The 20810-nt window shown below is 38.8% G+C and overlaps 1 protein-coding gene across 2 annotated transcripts in view; it reads left to right on the plus strand.

Annotated features, from left to right (window-relative positions):
• csgalnact1a (chondroitin sulfate N-acetylgalactosaminyltransferase 1a) overlaps positions 1-15953 on the plus strand; it is a 40141-nt gene extending 24188 nt beyond the window's left edge. For both annotated transcript variants that reach the window (XM_061263684.1, XM_061263686.1), the window contains exons 4-8: positions 42-143; positions 10925-11103; positions 11297-11391; positions 11507-11588; positions 13485-15953. In XM_061263684.1, the coding sequence (XP_061119668.1) occupies positions 42-143; positions 10925-11103; positions 11297-11391; positions 11507-11588; positions 13485-13774 (748 nt within the window). In that variant the 3' untranslated portion in view covers positions 13775-15953. The remainder of the gene's footprint in view (positions 1-41; positions 144-10924; positions 11104-11296; positions 11392-11506; positions 11589-13484) is intronic.
• Positions 15954-20810: the final 4857 nt, after the last annotated feature.

Here is a 20810-nt window from a genome sequence, read left to right on the forward strand (position 1 = left end):
GAAAAGTTGACATTGGTTGATTTGTGATGCGTTTTTTCCAGAGACGTCTGTGTTCGTCAGGATGGGAGGATCCACCTCACAGTGGTGTATTTTGGGAAGGACCAGATGAGCGATGTGAAGGGAATCTTGGAGAATACTTCCAGGTGAGTCAGGCCATTTCCTGTCTACTGCTGCCCACACAGGAACCCAAGCGTCTGCAAGTATTTCCCACAGCTCACAGATTCCATTCGTCTGTGAGCGCTGACACATTTTATGACTTAACACTTACTTCAAAACACTGAACACATGCACTTAAAAGGAATAAGGAGCATTTTAGTCAGTCCAAAATAAATGATAAATAGTGATTAATTTAGGCGAGAGTGAGCTTCATGAATTTATTTTCTTTTTCTAACCTTTTTTCTCAATGTTTCATATGCTGGCCAATAGGTTTGCCATTTTAAATCAACCTTTTTACACCACCTAAGGTTACACACATATAGCTAGATAACTTATACTTGAATTCAATGAGCCATATGTTTTTTTCAGTGAGAACCACTCCAATATCTATTACACCCCCTCTCAAGTCACTCAAGCCAGGATGCTTAAATTGTGCTAAAATTTCAGTTAAGTGTGCTTATCTCAAGCCAGGATCAGGCCCTGAATGCGTACTAGCTTGTAATTGATTGTTTGTGAAGACATCATTAGAATGATATAATCTCACAGCAGTGCAATTTTCAATAAATAAGATTTAGGCAAATCTATTCCTGCCAACAGGAATTTTATTTATGGAAAGCTTTTTCTCAAAACCTTGTATCCAAAATGTATCCAGATGCCAAAATCAATTATATTTATCATAATGGCAGCCCATTTTCAACGCTAAATTTGTATTTGTCTTTTTATAAGTACAATTTTGCAAATGACAATCCATAAATCTGCTCACAATGCGCTTCCTTCCGGGATGAGACTGAAGTGGTAATACATTTTAATGAAAAGTTACTGCCCATTTGTTTTGTGTTCAATGTAAGAAATACTCCCTTGCACACAGGGTATGAGAGCCAATAGTGGATACCTATGCTACATTAATAAAGCATTTCAAAACAACCCTCATCACTTGATGAATAATGCAAATGTGGGCAACCGGTAACATGAACTGACCCTCTTGCCTGTGTAGAAAATGACAGTTCTTCGTGGTCAGGACAGACCAGGATAGCATTAGATCACCAGGGTTTTTGACAGGTTGTTGATGTCTGGCAGCCAGCCATTATCGCCGCAGCCTTGCGAGATGGATTCTTGCTTTTTGCCGTACTTGATTGAATCTCTGATGTCAGTCCCTGCCCGGAGAAATTAGACTGACAGGCTCCCAAGGGAAGCTCATCAGAGCACATCTGAAATCATTGTTAATAGATCTGTCTAAACGCTGCTTTTTTTCTACTCCCGAGGGATTTGGAATCTCTTGGTTTTATGAGGATTGCAAGAAGAGAAAAACATTTAAAAACATGTTCAAAGTAACCGCCAGGGAATGATTGGTCCTGTTTTTCTCATTAAGCAAGTACAGTGATACAAGTCCTCCAAGTGTGTGTAATACACATCCAACAAGTGTGCAGTCAAGAGACTGAAAACTGGCCCAAAGAAACACTTTGATTTCTAAATAGAAAACAGCTTCAATTACTTCATAATTGAATGTAATAAATCAGGGCTGTGCGCAGACATTTTGGTGGGCAGGGGCTCAAAACAAAATGGCACCCTCCACCCTCTGCACACCATCCCCAATATCTTCACCCTGATATTGCCACACCGACACCACATTCATAATCACACACTATGTTCATAATATGGGCCTTGTTTTGAGTCTTCTCAAACATAATTCCTTAAAGTAATATTTAATCTCGCTTTCATTTTTTGGACCTAATAAGCATGTCCACTGCACAATAGCATTATTCGCTATCGTTCAGTCTGTATCATTTAGCCATTACTTTATAATAAGAAGAATTTTTCATATTTTCTTTTATAATATTTTTAGGCAAAGAAAACTACCAGTATAACTTTAAATGAGATTAGATAAGTTCCACTACTCTGAAATTCCTGATTTTAAGGTTTCATTACTTCCCTCTGTTTTCTTGTATTGTATCATATTGTTATTCATATTGAGTATAGTTTTAGAATTGAGGAATAAAGTATAGCTGAAGTTATATGATTTAGTAACATGTTTTGAGCATCACAAGCGAGGATAAACCACAGCATGACCATACAAACATCCAGGCTTTTGTTGTTGAACATAGCATTTTTTTTAATTCACAATGTGTCATTACCACCAACTTAAACCAACTAGTAAACAAACGGACTACCATCCTCTGCATTACTCAACAAAAGGGGACACTTACAAACACTTGGCCATATGCTTCAAACATTGCATATTTGTAAATTGTCTAATCTGACTATTCTATTCGGAGGATTGTAAGTGTTGCTGTTTCAACAGTGATTTTGTTTAATGCCAGTGCAAAAGAGTACACAGTAGGGAAATCACAGTGTTGTTACCTGTTATCTAAGGATGTGCATCGACAGCAAAGTACATCCATAACAAGTGGGCAAATGTTTGCTGATCCAGACAAAGTAGCAGCGCCCGGTAGCTACGGCAGCTAAAAGAGCTACTATGGTTGGTGCTAAAACTATGAACCCAAATTATAAACACCACTGGTCAAACGGGTATGTTGAGTGAGAGGGCAAATGGGCAAGGGCTCAAGCCCCGCTCGAGGTCTGTCTGTGCACTGTGCCTGTAATAAATCATAGATGAGAAGGAGAGCAGGAGGTCTTTTGACCAAAGTAAAAGGAAACACAGATGTGTGGCCCTTCAGTTGAGAGTTTCAAGAGTTTATTCACAGTGTAGTGCTTTTGTGCGAATGTATAAAATATTTATAGAAATTGGGACAATCTACTTTATATATGTTTATTAATAATTATTTTAATATTTAGCAAAATTTAAGTTTTTCCCTATAAATTGTAATTGTTTAACTTAAAATAATGTAAAAAAAATGATCCAAAAATGAATACTTGTTATTCGACATGACACATTGAAATGGTCCACAATATCTGTGGGCAAATGAAGTAGAGCAGTTAGAGTTATTGTGAGGATACATTGCATTATATCTCTTTGAATTGGTCTCTGTCCTCAACATCCCATGGGGAATGGGGACAAATCCATGCTAATTACCAGCTTCTCAAATTGTAACTTACTCTGAATGTATAATGATAACATCCTGAAGGAAATTTACTTCAAACTGAAGGTAATTATCCAAAAAAGATTTGCTCGCTGCGAGATTACAGTAGCTCCGCAGATATATACATAAATATCTGTTTTTGACAGGAAACTAGTCAGTTAAATGCAGGGCTCTGTAATGCTGTATGAATTTTATGCAATGGAAAACCCGTTACCTAAGCCTTTTTGTCTAGCCTTGCCTAAGTCATAGGGGTTCTGACCTGGAATTATAGGGTTTAGAGTTGGGATTAACTGGGTACAGATTCCTCAATACCAGACTGAATCTATACACCAGACTCCACCTTAGACTCTCACAACACAATAGTCACAGGACATCCATTGCTGGCCAGTTGGCAAGCATTTTAATAGATACATTACAGTTATCTAGTTGTAGTAACTACCATAATAGCTATTAAACTATAAAGGAGCAGATGAGTCCATGTTTGAATGCCATATTTAATGTTAGTCATCAAAATAAGTCTTCATTCTGAAAGGCCCAGTGTGTATGACTGAATATATCAGGGACTGCATGTTACCCAAAATGGTTGTTAGGCATGCATAAGATGAGGATGATGGACAATGACAGCTGTGTTTTAATAGTTATCTTCCTACATATTCCTAAATGTCAAAAACAAATCCATTCATATTATCATTCTGAAATAAAAATGTTTTCACAGCTTGAGGATATATTGATTTGTAATAAAGCTCCAGTAAAAATTCTACTGTAGCAAGCTGCCACCACCGAGAAATTCTTGTAAGAACATAGCCCACGGGTATGTTTAAAATCACATTTTCAGTCAAATTGACCTTTTTCTGTTTACTGCTGCAAATCATCCCTCAACTATTCAACTTTCAGGACAATACCATCTTTAGAATGATTACACCATGTGTATGGTGAAATAAGTATAATTATTTACCATTTCTATCTTTGGTGTCAATTTTCTCAAAACCTAATTACAGGACTATTTTTGTCAGTGCATAGTCATTGTATCATCACAAAGCTTTGCAAACCTTTACTCCATATCCAGGAGAGTTTTTAGGCAATTATTTTCTTGTTATATGCTTTAGGGGAGGGTACAGCATCAGAAATCTTTTTGTTAGATCCTGACATTTAATTGTTTTGTCTTCATGACAAATTTGTAATTTCCTCATAATAATTGATGTACATACGTCTGAAATGATCTGGAAGACTAAAGATGCGTTTTCAGTAGAACATAAGCATAAAAGCACAGGGAAATATCACAGGAACGTGTAGAATGTGATATTCCTACAAGGCTTCTGCATTTCAGGCGATCATGGTTTTTGTGCAGCTCTGCAAGATGAACAGACTTCCTTCCGCATAGTCAGCATAGACATGATATAATGCATGTGTGCACATAGGGGGAAGGGCTGTTTTTCTCCAAAACTGCAGATAAAATAGAATGTCACCATATCTCCAAAGCAAACGTCCAGTTTGTTTTGCAAACTCCCATCTCCCGAGAGAAGGAAGGAAGCCCTTCCCTTTGGTAAAGTCAACAGCAGATGGGACGAGTCGGATGCCACTTTCCCGCACATTGAGGTCTGTGCCTCGCCCGCTAACAGTCGAGACAGTGTAAACATGCCGAGCTTCTTCCAACGAGCACCTGCAATTCCACTGTGTGTCTGTTTTTCTGGCCAAGCCGTTTCCCAGTCTGCAGGCCTGAAGGACAATCCCATCTGTTTGAGCCCAACTTCCTGTTCCTGAGCTGCAATGGGGAGTGAGGGGCTGTACTGTAGGGTCCCAGTGTGCAGAGATGAATCACGCAATGGTGCACCCACGGAAACCTGAGGCTGTGCTGTGAAATATCAGCAGCTACTGTATTTTGCCTCATAATTCTCTTTTGGAGTATATACTGGAACTAGTTAGAAAATTAGTAAAGTATTTGAAAATTAACCTTGAGAAGGCATTAGGTTGGATATACCAAAGCACATGCCATTTCAGATTCAATACTGTTCTTTTAATGTTAACTCAGAGCCAAATACCAAATGTTTTTTTCTTCACAACAGTAAAAAAAACACTAATTAACACTTGCCTTTAATTGTGCAAGTTGACTGAATCCAGTCCTGGATCATAGGAGCTCCACCATGCAGTAGCTGCTTTTTATAGTGTCAGCACTGGCATCTCTAGCAATGTGGAGGCGATTGTCAAATTAGACAAGGCACAAAAATATACATGTACACCTACACCATGGCAGTGGCCAAACGGAAAAGGTTTTGAGGCTCCAGGACCTCTCTACTGGCAATAAATGCCTGCCTGCCAACAGAGCCAAGCAGTTGAACCTCTTCCACTAGATCTCCTTCTCTACTATGGGGTGGCCTGTAGTGTAGTGGTTAAGGTAAATGACTGGGACACGCAAGGTCGGTGGTTCTAATCCCGGTGTAGCCACAATAAGATAAGGTAAATGACTGGCACATGCAAGGTCGGTGGTTCTAATCCTGGTGTAGCCACAATAAGATCCGCACAGCGATTGGGCCCTTGAGCAAGGTCCTTAACCCTGCATTGCTCCAGGGGAGGATTGTCTCCTGCTTAGTCTAATCAACTGTACGTTGCTCTGGATAAGAGCATCTGCCAAATGCCAGTAATGTAATGTAATACTGTAGCTTCAGAAATAACAGGTTCTCTATCGTCCATTGACCTGGTTAGTTATCCTTTAACGCAACCAGGACAGCTGCCTCGCTGTCAGGGTCCAGAAAAGCAGAAAAGCAACAGCAGAATGGACTACAGGAGTATGGAGAAGTGAATCCACAAAATATCCAAATATAAGAAGCTGTTTTCAGTTCATTAAACTTTAAATTCATTTGGCAAAAACAAAGTTAAAAGCTCTGTCAGTTCAAGAAGGAAATTAAAACATTGGTTTTGTAATAATGACAGGGACACTCAGAGTCAAGGATAAGGAACATTTCGTTATCAGCAGGAGTGCATGCACAATTTAAAATGAAAATGTTTCATCTGGCTGACATTATCTAAAAATCGCACTGTGCCTAATTTTTTTTTTTCATCTTCCTTATGCATAATTTTAAATCTTCAAGCAGCAGTTTTAGGATGCAGAGGCCTAATTCAGGACATAATTTCATCATGACTGCACTGTAGAAACTGCCCCAGAAATTAATAGGAAATGGAATAGATGGTCCCTTTGATTAAACATATGTTTCAGAAAGTCATTTCAGAATGAAATTAGCTGTTCTTGTCTTCACCCCAGAGAAGGAGTCTATGGGCACACAGAAGCAGGTGGTGGATGTCACCTTAAATTGCATGGACTGTGCTTCTCAAGTTGTTCTCTAAAGTTGTATTAATATTTTAAATACTTTCATCTTAACATTCAAATACCCTTGCAGATTCCAAATCAACAGAAAACGTGCAATACATGATGTATTTTTTTTTAGCCTTGGAATTTTCCAGCAAACAGTATATGAGTAACAGCTGCCTCTGTATTTTATCAGATAGTTGCACTACTTCCTGGAACAGTATTAGACAGCGTGCAGGGGTGGTGGTGGTTTTAATACCAGTAACACTGCGCCATACTGTGCTTTAGTAAAATAAAATAAAATAATTCTATTTTGTTGTGATATTATTTTACACACATTCTAACACTGACCAAACTGATTATTATGTAATCTTTTTAATACAGTACCTGTGAACTTGGCTCCTATTAAAAATATTCCAGTCATATTGCTTAGATGTATATAACATGTTTTTAGCACTTAATTAAATGAAAATTAAATTGTTGTTCATGGTACTGACAGTTACCACTTCTTATAATTAACTGTTATTGCTGAAGGCAAATCTTAAAGTTTATGTATACCTTAATGTTGACTGCACACTGTATAAATATTCAGTATTTAATGCACAGTAAAATTTAGTATGGTCCTCATTTGTATGAACACTGGACATTTTACTGTGTAGCAAATGCACAGTACATTGAAGTACCCTGGTCAGGTGACATTTAGCATATGGAAATGTAGTGTTTTGTCCAGTGCTTTCCTCCCCAGCAGACCTAAGCACAATAAGCATACTAACTAAGAACCACATTTTATGCTTATTATATTATATAGGGCTCTCATTTAGATTAATTAACAGACTGGAGTGTGGAGATGATAATTAATCCAAATTATCCCAGTAAACTGACCCTGCTCTGCTGTCCATTTGTCAGTTGGTTTATTCACTCATTCCCTTGAATCATTTAACGTGGTTATAAATGTTATGGTCAAGAGTGGAGTGCTTGTTTGGCAGTTTGGAATAACAACTCATAATGAGACATATTCTTTGGATGCTATTGGGGAACATGTAAATATCTGCTCCACACCCTCTTCAGTCTATTCCCCAGGCACATGTGCAGTTCAAGTTTTCTGCAACAATACGACGACTCCCTGCAGAGAACTCTGCATTTTCTTACCACTTACAGGATGGAAAATAATAAATATAAATGAATTCCTGGCTATTTTTAGCAGGCTTCCGCTTCTGTAGAGGAATTTTGATGAGGTAGAATAAACTGTTCTCTCCAGCTTTAGAATTGAAATTCTGACCTCAGTGTAAATTACCCAACTAATATTCCTGTGCCTGAAATATAAGTAATTAAGTATTCGCCATTTATCCCATTTTGGCACAAAAACGTTGACTGAAGGCTGAACTGCAACCAGACTCTGCAGAGCCCCCTATTGGACAGCGGATGCCTTGTTGACTCAGTATGATAAAAAAGTTTATTTTTGGATCACTCTGGGAAACTACGGAATTCTTCATCTGAAAGCTCTATTCATCACACAGATATGTTTCTGTGCTATATTACCCAGAGGTTGTTTGGGTAAACTGTATGGAGAAGAATTTCACAAAGGAATATTCAAACTGGAGATGTTGCTAGAAGGTGGTCTAGAGCAGAGGTGGGCAACAAGGGCTGTATCTGTTTTTGGTTTTCATCTGCTTTTCTGCCTTTAATGATTTAATTACATTTACAAAGATTTATGCCATCTCACATTGATAAGCACATGCAAGACAGCCAAAGACTGTGCTTGTGTCCCTGTATAAAATGTCTTCCATCTAACATTTTACTTTTAATCTATTAGAGAACCAATGTTGGTGTACAGCCAATTAGCTAATATAGCCACAGTGATGGAAATAAAACATGTTATTGCTCAACTCTGGCCTACAGAATGACTAAGCAGACCATTTACTGCATGAAGGTGCTATCATACTCATGTTCGTCTGATCTATTTGTACAATGTAAGGTGCCAGTCTGGATAAGATTGTCTGCCACATGCATGCATGTACGTCCATGAAAATTACACATTGATTTTCCTTTTGAGCGATGATCCAATAATGGAATCAAATTCTTGATTTCCCTCATTAGTCAGCATTACTCAGACAAACCTAGTGTTAAACGAGTAACTGTTTTCAGCACATATGAACATGAACTCCATCTGACATGTTCCAAACCCTTCTGAAGGCTTGGTGACACTTTCGTGTCACTGATTCCAAGTGTGAAAGGTGTAAATGATTTAGCATGACAAACAATACCAAGGGAAACTCAAGACAATCCCTCTCACTCCAGGCTCAAATAAAGGAAGGGCAACAAAAACAATGTTTTTACTGTAGGTGGCACACTGTAAAGTCAAAAATGTCTGATGACTATTGAAATTGAAAATCATTCATTAGTCTACACACCTGTGCCAGACCCCTTATTTTCTCTGTTTACCAGGTATGTGGTACACAATAAATACTTAAATACAAATAAAAATATTAGACTGATTCAGGAACATACTGTAAATAATGTATGCCATCATATTGGGATGGTGACTGTCTCTGATGTCCCTTCCGTTAAGAGGAAAGGGGCTGAAATATAAATGTAAAATTAATAAGCAGCCCCTACCCTTGATAGACCATTTTTCTTTCTGACACATTTCCTCAGACTGCTTTATGAAGCCGAAGGCCTGTGAGTAAATTATTCACCATGTTTGTGTTGTCGTACTTCGTTCTCCGATAGAATTAGCTATTTAAAGCATTTCCTGATGGCTGTGTCATGGGACATAAACAGACCTGGTACTCTGAGTAACAGGTACATCACCAGAGGCAAAATGGCTGACTTTGACAACATAGAACTAGGGTATCTCTCACAGTGCTTCAGTTGTTCAGCATGCAGGAGAAAAACTCTGCATAACAGCCTTTCACCTTCACAGTCTGCCTAAGGAAAACAGTGGGCCTGGTCAGCATGGTGTCCTCATTACTGTGTCACTTTGCTTAGCTATCCATTCGGGCAGTAGTGATATGAAATCACATCAATACCGAGTCATCTGCTGGTCATGCGTGTCTTTTCTTCTACTCATCCCTTAGAATTGTGGGTAAATGGAGCACAGAGAACACTGCTGTAGGAGATAATATTTGTGCACGGCTCTGATGTGGCACGGTTCCAGTTAGGTACTTGAGGTACCATCTTTTTCATGTGCCATCTGCCTGCTTAATATTACTTTGCAATTATTAGGTTAACTCATTTCAGTTGTGAAATTATTTTTGCCCAGAGGTAGGTCCAAGATAAAAGATTAATCAGGGCATTTCTTTTCTTTTTTCTGAAACGCAGGATTCAGGTGGTCTCTCTTTACTGCATTGCGGACATTAGAGATGACTAATCGAGACGAGGCTAGTTTTTGACGTTTTCTTGTGAAGCATTTGGATCCAAGTGACTAGTTTAGAACTTTCTCTACCAATCGAATGTTTGACTTAATGAAGACAGTTCCTGGGTGTCCCAGTTCTGGCCATGAGTTATGCAAGCAACATTTCTTGTGGGACTGTCCTTACAAGTACAAATAAAAGTTGGGTTTGACTGAGAACATTCTTAAAATCATGTTCAAAGTCTCACCAATGTAATCACTGACAACGTTTTTCTCCTTTTTTGAGTCTATCTTGTAAAACATTACAATAATTCACTATCCATCTCTAAACCACTTACTCCTGGGTCAGGGTTGTTTGAGTGGGGGGTAGGGGGAAGATCTGCTGGAGCCTATCCCAGCATTGGGTGAGTGGCAGGAATTAATCCTGGACAGGTCACTAATCCATTGCAGGGCCGAAACACTATTAACTCACACATTCATACCCCAAGGACAATTTACACTCTCCAGTTAACCTAACCTGCATGTTTCTGGATCAGAGTACCCTGAGGGAACCCACACAGACATGATAAAACTCCCAACTCTACTCAGCCAAGATTCACTGCACCACTATGCTGCCCAATAATAAACTACTTCATTTCTGTTATTGTTATTGCATCCTTGCTTAGACAACCTTTACAGCTAATTTTAAATTGAATTGTAATGTAAATTATGCAAAAGCATGTCATCTAAGATTTAATCGACCCCTGAGTCTAAGTTAGAGACTTTATTATTTCATTACTAGATCCACTTCAAGACAAAATAATTTTATGGTCCATGCCCATCATAAATAATTCCTATGGTAAAAGTACTTGATATTTCATGCAAAAAGCTTCCTGCTACATCTCTTGAGGCTCCATTCAACCTTGAGTGAAGAGTTTTTTGGCTCTTTTTGAAGTTAAGGTGCCTAAAAGATCAGGAAAATCATACTTAAATACATTTCAAATGTCAAAAACATAGCCTAAACAATGGCATAACAGCATGCCATCACTCTGACACACCAACCACAAGAGATTGAAGCCCTTCTCTTCTTCTATGCAGAGAGATAAACTTCAAGAACTTCACCTTGATCCAGCTGAATGAGGAATTCTCCCGGGGGAGGGGCCTGGATGTGGGGGCGAGGGCGTGGAAGGGCGGAAACATCCTTCTCTTTTTCTGTGATGTGGACATCTACTTTACGGCTGAGTTTCTGGACTCCTGCCGACTCAACGCGCAGCCTGGTGAGGACCCCTGTCATTCAGAAAAATCCAAAAGCGTTAGTGATTCTCACTGCTGACAGAATCCCATCACCTTAAAGGGACAGTTCACATATTTTAGACCCAGATCTGCTGAGCTTCTTTTCACAAATCATCTAATACATTTCGGACATGAAGCCCAAGAATGATAACATGTTGTTTTCTCCCAATCCCTTAGGTAAAAAAGTATTCTATCCAGTTCTATTCAGTCAGTATAACCCAAGCCTGATTTATGGCCATCATGACAACATTCCTCCTATAGAGCAACAGCTGGTAATGTATCCTATCTAAATTGAACATTTTTTTGGAAAAAAGCTTTATGAAAAAACATTTAAAAAATATGTATTCTGATAGTTGTTCTTATTTACTGTGCTTATCTTTTTTCCAGGCAATCAAAAAAGATACAGGATTCTGGAGGGATTTTGGCTTTGGCATGACCTGTCAGTATAGGTCAGATTTCATCAATATAGGTAAATGTGGGAAGAAGTCTAATAGTGTGCATATTACTCAACATGTTCATCATGTCACTTGAAATGTTCTAATGAATGACTACGTGCATTATTACAAAGGTAATGTCTATATCTGCTGCATTATATCACAGATTGACCCCCATTAATGTAATCTTGTTGCATTTTTGCATTGGTTGCATGTAATTTACATGTAAATGCTCCATGGTACCTTTTGTGTTTGGATACAAACAGCACAACTTGGAATTGGCTGCATTCTTCTAAATTGGATTGTGAAATTGCAGTTGAGGCGGTACGGATGGTGCACTGCCGCCTCACAGCAAGGAGGTCCTGGGTTCGAATCCCCGTTGGCCGGGGCCTCTCTGTGTGGAGTTTGCATGTTCTCCCCGTGTTCGCGTGGGTTTCCTCCGGGTACTCCGGTTTCCTCTCACAATCCAAAGACATGCAGGTCAGGCTGATTGGAGAGTCTAAATTGCCCGTAGGTATGAATGTGTGAGTGAATGGTGTGTGTGCCCTGCGATGGACTGGCGACCTGTCCAGGGTGTATTCCATCCAGCCCCCCTGCGACCGTGTTCAGGATAAGCAGGTTAGGATAATGAATGAATGAATTAAATTGCAGTCGAAGAAAACATGAAGGGCAGCCTGGTCCATTTGCAAAGTGCCATGGGGATCTAGATCCATACCATCTGCAGTGTAGCAAGCTCTTGGGATATCAGCTTCTTTAGCAAGTTTGCTTCAATTGATTTTTCCACTCAAGGCAAAGCCAGGAGATGAAATCAGAAGTTGTAAAATATTTTATAACCACCAATTTCCACCAAGTGGACAATATGTCTAGAAATGGCAATTCAGTCAGCGAATCATCTGTCAGCTTGTTATTGGAAAACATGAATTTATTTATTTTTATTTGCTATTTTTCATTTTTTCATGCGGGATGAAAATACCAATTCCTGTAGTCTAAATTATCTTATTTCCCATTACTTCCCCTGTTCCGAATATAGAGAATTCTAGGGGCAAGACTCTGTATATCTCTAAAATTGGCACTTGAAGTGTGTATGTGTGTGTGTGGGTGTATGTGTGTGTATGCGTGTGTGTGTCTGTGCAGGCGCGCGCGCGTGTGTGTGTGTGTGTGTGTGTGTGGCATGTGTGTATTTGTCTGCTGAGGGATCTATATTGGCTCAAATGTGATGAGGTTATTGAGTATGATCACTGCCTCCATTCAACTAGAGGACATGTGTCCTTTATTTGGGTCACAAGCTCACAACAACAACACAGCTGCAGAAATCAAGTCATTCATGTCATTGGGTGTTTGCGCAATAACATTTTGGAATTAGAATGTGACTTGGCCCCTGATGTGTAAATAGATGACAAATGAAAATGACTTCTTAGCTTCATGGTTCAGCTATTTGTTCTGGCTCTGAGCACTGCATTTCCAGTTTAATAGGGAGATTAAAAAAATCTCTTTCATCCTCTCACTTTCCCTTTTTTCTCTCTTTCTCACCCACTCAAACTTTTGTGTGATCTTTCACTCTCTCTTACACGCACACATACACATACACACACACACACACACACACACACACACACGCACGCACACACACACACACACACACCAAGCATAAATAAAACACAACTGGCCACAGTGCCCTCACTCAATATATTTTAGTAAGGTTGCAATTCCTTATTCTGCAATTATACATAAATTAATAATTTTCAGAAAATACAGCCGCCACACCTCAACATGACTTACTGTATCATGAATCATCAAGTCATTTATTTTGCGGTAACTTGGGAACTTGTGTCAAACAGAACAGAACAACAACATTGATATAAACATTGCCACTGGCACAGTGCAGTCTATGGGTACAGTCTGAATGCTGCTTCTCCTTGTATCCCCGGCAGGTGGCTTTGACGTGGACATTAAGGGCTGGGGCGGGGAGGACGTGCACCTCTACAGGAAGTACCTGCACAGTAACCTCCTGGTGGTGCGCTCGCCCTCACGGGGCCTGTTCCACCTGTGGCACGAGAAGCGCTGCGCTGACGAGCTCCCGCCCGAACAGTACAAGATGTGCATGCAGTCCAAAGCCATGAACGAGGCCTCGCACGGACAGCTGGGAATGCTCTTCTTCAGACACGAGATCGAGGCCCATCTGCGCAAGCAGAAGCAACACGGAGCTGGCAAAAAGACATGAGAGCGCAGGGCGAAGAACCTGGAATGGTGTGGGAAGATGCTTTCAGAGACTGCGTCTATAGGACATGAAGTGCTTTAGGTTAAACAAAGAAAACCGCCGAGGAAGAAGTTTTGAGAGGGTGGAAATAGAGGATGTGTAATTGTACCGGTGGATAGGGTGGGGGAAGGACTCAAACAGTTATGATAGAACAATGGCAGAGGGAGAGGTGAGAGGTTAGAGATATACTCAACGACACACACAATGGATAAAACAGAGATACGTCTTTCTGCTAGCCCCATGCCTAACTTCCACCCTCCCCACTCAGGCCTCTATCAGATCCTACAAGTTTATGGCAACTTCATTTGTGAAGATGTGAATAGATGACAGCTGTATTTGATTCTAGATAAGAACCATATGTGTTGAGCCATCATTATGAGACGTGTGAACAGAAAGTCTCCATCTTTCAGTCATGTGGGGTCTGAGTTTAACATTGTAGAGTGCAAGCAAGCAATAAATCAAGCAATCTGGCCACAGGGGAGGGGGGATTTTCACTAGGCCTAATAATATGTATCGGCTACCAAGAACAAATACCACATAGTAAACACTTAAGAGACTTGCATGCTTCACTGCTGAAAGCTACAGAGGAAAATGTTCACAGATGATGCAACACTGAGTTCAACTATGACTCCAACAGAGATCATAATGTACTATATTAGAGTAACATCTACTTGAACAGAGTTGATTTAACAGTTAATATCCTACTGGGTATGTATGGAAATATGCCTGTTGGTGATAGTTGAAAATGGCATTGCAGCTGCAGATTGAGTCGTGCAATCAAAAACATTTCTTGACCAGAACTTGGCACAAACTTGAGTGCACACTGGCATTTGCAATGCATAAAAGGATGTATTTAGTGTTAGTGACAGTCAAAATCCATTTTAATATGATCACAAGTAATGTCCCCTGATGTCAATGACATTGGTTCATTTATCTAGAAAGGTGATGTTGGACCTGAATATTCACAATATCAGCCTCAATCCTTGTCGAAAAGTTTAAAACACTTAAAACATGTTTACAAAAATGTTTCCCCTGTCCTAGAGATTTTTATTTTGTGTCTTACATATAGTATTTAATGTATATATGTATGCATTTTTACAGCAGTACTTATATGAAAGAATTCTAAAAATCATTTGTATATAGTCTCTGACTATAAGGACCCTTTAAGTATTTTTCATATTACAGGCATAACCAGCATAGAGGCAGACTTCAGTTTGAATTATGGTAACCCCAAAGGGCAAACATGGGGTGGCTGGGCTTGTTGGTGTTACTGAAAGTAAGTTTCTTTTGCCAAGGAAAAGTCTACAGGATTTCTGAAAGTTAAATATGAATTTACTGTACTGTATGTATTCATACATACAGTGTCATTCATTCAATTGTGATGAATGACATTTAGATTTGAACGTGGCACCTTCAGCCATTGAATCAAAATCCAAACGCAAAATACATTTAATATGTTCATAATACATATGATCAATTCAGAAAAGAGTCATAACTAAAATATAACAACTGTAGACCTGAAATAGTGTTTTATTGCTGCAGAAATTCACCTGACCTCAGTGTGACTATATCTGGGCCTTGGTTTGCTGATCATATGTTCTATGTCTTATTTAAAAAAAACATCCAGTAGAGATTTATTTTTTCCAACTTATTTCATGAATGAAACCATATTTATTTGGAAAGCTCGCAAAAGCTTCACTGCTTGCATGTTCCATCTTTTTGGAGTTGGGAAGCAATTGGAGGAGGGAATAAGGCATAGCCTTCTTGATGCTGTGGACCAGGATGGAAGCGGGTACATTAGTGGAGATAGCGGACCCCCGGTTGGAAACGCAGGCTTCAATAGTTGAAATAGAGAAATCATATCAAAATGCATAACCATTAAGCACATATTTTCATATTTCAAACACTGTATGTAACCCCAAAAGTTACATTTCACTCTGTCTATATTTATTTTTGTGTTCACAATACATATGAGCTTGTTAATTACTGTAAAACAAAGAGTTTGGTATTTTTGTTATTAATTGAAACTGCACTCTTTTATGAAAATGCAAAGAAAGGTATTACAAAGGTCCAAAAACCTAATCTGATGGCACAATGTGGCTGCAGGTGTTGATATGCAAAATAAAATGTCAGTGAATCGGTATTTGTTTCAGCTTTTTGTGTAATCCTGAACCACAGGACAGCATTGGTCTAACAGTTCATAAGAATGTAAAGCTTTAACTTAACAAGCAGTTATAAGAACTATCAAACTGTACAGACCTTTCAAATGTGCAACTGTTTATTGGCTGAGGTTTGTGTTCCACCTAGTGCCCAAACATTGTACATGCACTCACAGGCACAGGTTTATTCAATTGTGTTTCATTAACCAGAAAATCTGAAAATGTGCGTATACTTAACTTATACTATAAGCTTTATAAACTGTAGTCTTTAAAGACAAAAAATTGTACATACAAACATTCAGCCTAGCAATCACAGTGTTATACACAGAACAATGAAAGGCCACAGTTTGGAAAAGCAGCTGTTGTAATTTGTACTTTGCCATGAGTAAATTCATACAGAAATGTTATGGTTGTTAATAAAGAGATTGTTTTCTTTTTATACAAATTTTACTTAAAAATCCTCTATGTTTTTACGAGGACTGAAGAGTCCTATTTTTGTATTTGGTTCACCAAAGCCTGTACAGAGAACATAATATATACTAATATAATTTAGGAATGCACTTTGCATTGAAAGCTGTGATGTATGTTTGCATATCAATAGAAAGGTTATAACTGTCACAGAAGAAAAAAAACATTTTGTTTTTAATTAAATTTTCAAATTGCATTGTAAAAGATAGTTTGAATAATATCTTTCTTATATGCATTTTCTTTTGAAGTGAATGGAAAAGAAATACTGAAAATAAATGCGCTTCTTCACAGAAATCTCCAATTCTCCGGCAAACTGAATGCTGCATGTTGATTGAGTGTACTCTATGCATTTTTGTGTCAGACACTTATTTACAAAATTAAACTATGAAATCAATACATTTATACTGGATTTTTTTCTACTTATAGCAATAATAATCATCATGATAATGACCATGAACACTAGAAAGGCCAGAGTTGAGGCCATCACGCATTTGGATTAAAATTAAAATTATTCCAAAACTGTAAATGCGAAATACTCCTACCATGAATTTTCCTAAATTTTTGGGCTTAAAAAAATTCACTCAGTAAAGAAATACAGCCAGTTTGTGCCTTTTTTTCCACAAAAAAACAGTCAAAGTTGTGTGTTCTCTGTGCCCTGTGCTGAATGTGAAAGCAGAGGAATGGAGAAGTGTGCTGAATTTCTTGCGAGTAAAGAACTTAAAAATATATATATATCATTTCATATTTAGTGGCGGCACGGATGGTGCAGTGGGTAGCACTGCTGCCTCACAGCAAGGAGGTCCTGGGTTCGAATCCCCGTCGACCGGGGCCTCTCTGTGCGAAGTTTGCATGTTCTCCCCGTGTCTGCATGGGTTTCCTCCGGGTACTCCGGTTTCCTCCCACAGTCCAAAGACATGCAGGTTAGGCTGATTGGAGAGTCTAAATTGCCCGTAGGTATGAGTGTGTGAGTGACTGGTGTGTGTGCCCTGCGATGGACTGGCGACCTGTCCAGGGTGTATTCCTGCCTTTCGCCCAATGTATGCTGGGATAGGCTCCAGCCCCCCTGCAACCCTGTTCAGGATAAGCGGGTTAAGATAATGGATGGATGGATTTCATATTTAAAACTCTGTTTTCTGTTTTATCTTGTTTCGCTTATTTTATTGCTTTTCTCAGCATGCCTGTAACTGAATATGCTTCGACATGTTTATCCCTTTGCCTATATAACAAAAAAGGCTATAATAATATATAATAACCTCCAAAGTTTTTTTTGCATAATCTGCGTCTTTCAAGTCCAACCACAGCATCTCTATTTGATTCAAGTCAGGACTTTGACTAGACCGCTCCAAATTTTTACTCTTGTTTCTTTTCAGCCAGTCAATGTAGACTTGCTTTTGTGTTTTGGATCATTGTCTTTCTGCGTAAACAAATTATGCAGCTCAGGTAGAGATGACTGGACACCCTCCTGTCAATAATGGCAAGTCTTCCAGATCCCAAGGCAGCAAAGCATCCCCACACCATCACACACCATGTTTGACTGTTCCAGTTTTAACCCATAAAGTTCCACTTTTCACCCATCTGCAGATACAACATTATCCCACAAGCTTGGGAATCAACTGGATTTTTTAATGTGAAATGAGCATTGATACTTCTCTTGGTTAGCAGTCCTGAAGAGTTCGTTGGATGTTCTTCTGGTATCGTGTGACTTCCTGGATGAATTGTTGCTGTACCCTTGAAATGTTGGCAGACTGGCCACTCCTGGGGAGATTCACCACTGTTCCAAGAGTTCTCCATTTGGAGATAATGGCTCTCAGAGTCAGATAATGGTCCCAGAGTCCCAGATCTTTAGAAATGGCTTTGGAGTAGCCTAGTTCAAATCAGTTAACCCTTATTGTACAGTTGTATAGTTATAAGAGTGAGGTTATTAAAAGTGTTGTGGTAAGAGCCATGTTTGCTGACCTGGGACCAGCCCTTAGACACACTTTGTTTTGAAAGCTTATCTGATTATGAGTGCATAGCAAGCTTATCCAGTGGCACTGTAATAGTTAAACATTGAGTGCGTCATAAGCATCCGCATACTAATAGTAGCCAGCAGATGGCAGTGTTTCATTGATGTTGATTTAGCAGTGGTTAGTGTTAATACAGAGCAGAATTTGAATGTAAATATTTGAGAGTAAAATGATGGGAGGCAGTGCTCATTGCAAACATTAAAGTGGGCATCAAGAAGAAGCGTTTATTCACGTATTTATTTTACCTGTGTGATTAAACACTGCCTAAGGAAATTATTGTTTGATTAATTAAGATTCTAAGAGCAGATTACAGTTTTTACAATCACTTAGACGCTAATCTCACAAGCTTGTGCTCAATTTTCAAAACCATAGACACAACACTCAAAATGGTAAGCATATCTTTGAGGAAATTTTGCACTTTCAAACTCATTGGTTCAAATTCATCATTTTTCATTAATTACTATAGGAACATTTGTTTCGATCGCCCACACAAAAGATCCCTATAGTTTCACTGTTTAGTTGTTTTTACAATACTTTACTATAGCAGGAAAAATACTTGATACATGTTTGAATAAAGTATTTTGGTGGTGACAAAGAATTCCAGTGCTGGTGCTTCCTTTGAAACATGTTCACAGTGGTTTGGTAGTTTTGATCCATTTTTTGACTGAAATGAACCGACAACCTGCATGTTGGTGCAGAGAGTTGCATGAACAGTTTTGAAAAAGTGCATTTTTAGCAATTGCAAAACAAAATTACAGGTAACAAAGTGGGGGGGAAATCCTGAACTTCAGTGAAAGACATTATCCTCTACTAGGACAACCCCCCCACCTCTAAGATGAGAAACAAGGCCCTCTCTGAAGGAGTACCTGTCGTCTGCCATTCCATTTTTCACCTCCACCTCCTCCTCTCACTGCTTGATCTCTATTCTAACAAGGATCATCTGACTGCTCCATGTTGGCGCTATGTTCTTGCAGGTGACTACACATCCTTACTCCTGCTCTTACCACTATGTAAAATCAATCATCAGACATTTGACCACCAGCTCAAACGTCAAAAAAGGTTGAAAACCTCTGTGACAAATGACGGTGATGCAATATTAAAATTGATTGATTCTTAATTTCGCATTCTTAATTTCGCAAAGACATGACATGAAACTTAGCTTTATATGCAGGTGTAGACAGGTGCAGACAATTAGCTTGAGAGCAGCATGAGAATGGAAATCAGGTGTGGAGGATTGACAAGTTAACGAGGTAATTAGTAATCGTTAGTAATAAACCTATCCTGCCCTAGCGTTAGTAAATTAGTAAATGACATGCACAAGAAATGTAAGGTAACATGAACACATGGTTAGAATGTTAGTATTACCCAATCCTGATCTAAAGTTAGTAGATTCGTAAGAAGACAAGGGAAATTGAAACAATTAGGGTGTGAGTGACAGAAAGGGAGAGAGAGAAAGCAGGAATGCAAGATTTGCAGAAAGACACAAAAAAGTGTATGCTAATCAATGAACAGTACAACATAACATGAAACATAATTTGTGACATAACAAGTTTGCAAAACTATGACAATAAACTATATTACGTGACATGACAAGACCAACATAATACATGACAATAACATAACCAAGACAATAACTAAACATAAAACATGACATGACAAGCATGAAACGTACTAGGAGTCTTTCTCTGTCTCTCTCCCAGCAGACAGACAGCCTTTGACCTTAATGTCTCCTGGAAGGGGGTAGCTAGCACATTCCGGTCTTACAGCAAGGTCAACAAGGGGTATTCAGAAGACAAAATACTGATACATTTTAGTGGCCAGCTTCATGTCTTTTTTTTTGGTAAAGCCCCCCCTTCTGGAAAAGTGTGTATAAGAGCCTTACTATGTCTGATTCAAATCAGAAAGCCGGTAAGCTTTCTCAATTTCTTTGCAAATAAATCTGAAAGTTAAACTCAAGTATAGCTATCATTGTTTTTACTGGGATCTGTTTCATCAGACGATGCTCACCTGTAAAATATGCAAAACGGCATTATTCCCTAACATATGGGAACAGTAAGCAGGTCAGAATCATATGAACCATATGAATCATATCCAAACTGAACACGGAGAAGTGGCCACTTACGAAATAAACTAGCAAGTTGATGGGATCATTTAGACCTAGTTATTTTTGGTTTATGTATATTGTATCCAAGAAAAGTTTAGAGTTCGGAAAAATGACCTCAAGGTTCTGAAATTAGTGTCAAAGTGATTGTAAAAAAAAACTGCAATAGAAGCATATTCCATCCATCCCAGTGGTATCCTGCAAGTTAATTAACTTAATACATGGCCAATCCTATAAAGCGACTTTACTGCCAAGACATGGATTAG

This window comes from Conger conger, chromosome 12 (assembly GCF_963514075.1).
Source record: "Conger conger chromosome 12, fConCon1.1, whole genome shotgun sequence".
In the NCBI taxonomy this organism is placed as follows: Eukaryota; Metazoa; Chordata; class Actinopteri; order Anguilliformes; family Congridae; genus Conger; species Conger conger.